General features: G+C 40.2%; 1 protein-coding gene across 1 annotated transcript; it reads left to right on the forward strand.

Annotated features, from left to right (window-relative positions):
* Positions 1-242: 242 nt before the first annotated feature.
* LOC118736299 (piggyBac transposable element-derived protein 1-like) lies at positions 243-1145 on the forward strand. Its single transcript, XM_036466396.1, has one exon. The coding sequence runs from the start codon at positions 243-245 to the stop codon at positions 1143-1145; it is 903 nt and encodes a 300-aa protein (XP_036322289.1).
* The last annotated feature ends 287 nt before the right edge of the window (positions 1146-1432 follow it).

Consider the following 1432-nt stretch of genomic DNA (forward strand, 5'->3'; position numbering starts at 1 on the left):
TCAAGTGGATAAAGTAAGAAAAGTCATGCCTCTCAGGAAGTTTGAGCAAATGAAGAAGTATATGTGCTTCTCAAATGAAGAAGACAGGATAAGACGAGGTGAAGAAGGCTATGATCCTGTTTCGTATCAGGAAGCTTTTAGACAAATTGAACGAGCGATTTGATTCAATTCCAAAAACAGCCCGACTCTGTGTCGATGAGCAGATGTGTAGCACCAAAATAAAGCATCATCTGAGGCAATATATGCCAAATAAACCGCACAAATCGGGCGTGAAGCTATTTGTGCTATGTGATTCACATGGCTACTCATATAGATTTGAAATTTTCAATGGTGCAGGTAATAATGTTGTTGTTCCTGGAGCTCCAGATCTAGGTGCTACTGCTAACGTAGTTGTCCGTTTATCTCAGACAATACCCGATTTTGTGCATCATATCGTGTATTTTGATAATTTCTACACCACATTGCCTTTGCTAGTGTACCTTCGTGCGCGTGGAATTTATTCATTAGGCACAGTTCGTGCAAATAGACTGCCTAATTGCAAGCTACCGTCAGATAAAGATCCAGAAATGACAAAAGCAGCTAGAGGTTATTCCACTGAGTATGCTGCCACAGCTTACGGCATCGATTTATCAACAGTACTATGGAAAGATACAAGATGCGTTCGTTTAGCATCTACATATGTAGGAATAACTCCATTTTCGCGAAGCACGGGTGTTCCGGAAATAGCGAAAATTTCGAGATATAATAGGCAGGAGAAGAAATACGTAAACGTTGATTGCCCACAGATTATTAGAGAATATAACGCTCACATGGGGGGTGTTGATTTGATGGACGGCTTGATGGGTAGATACAAAATAACATTGAAAACTCGTGATGTTATGACACGTATTTTTTACCACCTGGTTGATATGACCATCACAAATGCCTACATTCTGTACAAAAGAGCGAATTTCGAGAAACAGAAAGATCCATCACAACCCAAAACAGAAGAGCACTTACTATCATTGCCCGAATTTCGTTTGGATTTGGCTGCTGCTCTTTGTGCATACACGAAAAAAAGACCTGTTGGTAGACCGTCTACTGCACCAGAGGAACTTGAGCAGCCAAGTGTATCCGGTCAACGAGCCCGGTCTGCCACTGGATAGATGTGCGTTATGACGGATTAGACCACATGCCTGTATGGCTGGCAAAAAAAGATGGTAAAAGGAAGTGCAAGTACTGCAAGACGTCGCAAACCCAATGCGTTTGTCGTAAATGTGACCTGCATTTGTGTTGCAGTGCAGCTAAGAACTGCTTTTTATCATATCATACTAAACCGTAGTTTTTAAGTACCTCCAGTTACTTGCATTTATATATGTGAAATCGTTATTTCAAATAAAAAAAACTGTTGTCTGAAAGATCTATAATCAACTTACTTGTTTAATTTTTGCAT

This window comes from Rhagoletis pomonella, unplaced genomic scaffold (assembly GCF_013731165.1).
Source record: "Rhagoletis pomonella isolate Grant_MI unplaced genomic scaffold, Rhpom_1.0 Rhpom_scaffold_00003, whole genome shotgun sequence".
Taxonomy (NCBI): domain Eukaryota; kingdom Metazoa; phylum Arthropoda; class Insecta; order Diptera; family Tephritidae; genus Rhagoletis; species Rhagoletis pomonella.

Bases quoted from the DNA above. Each gene is read 5' to 3' on its own strand.
- LOC118736299 (XM_036466396.1), top strand. From the start codon at position 243: ATGCCAAATAAACCGCACAAATCGGGCGTGAAGCTATTTGTGCTATGT.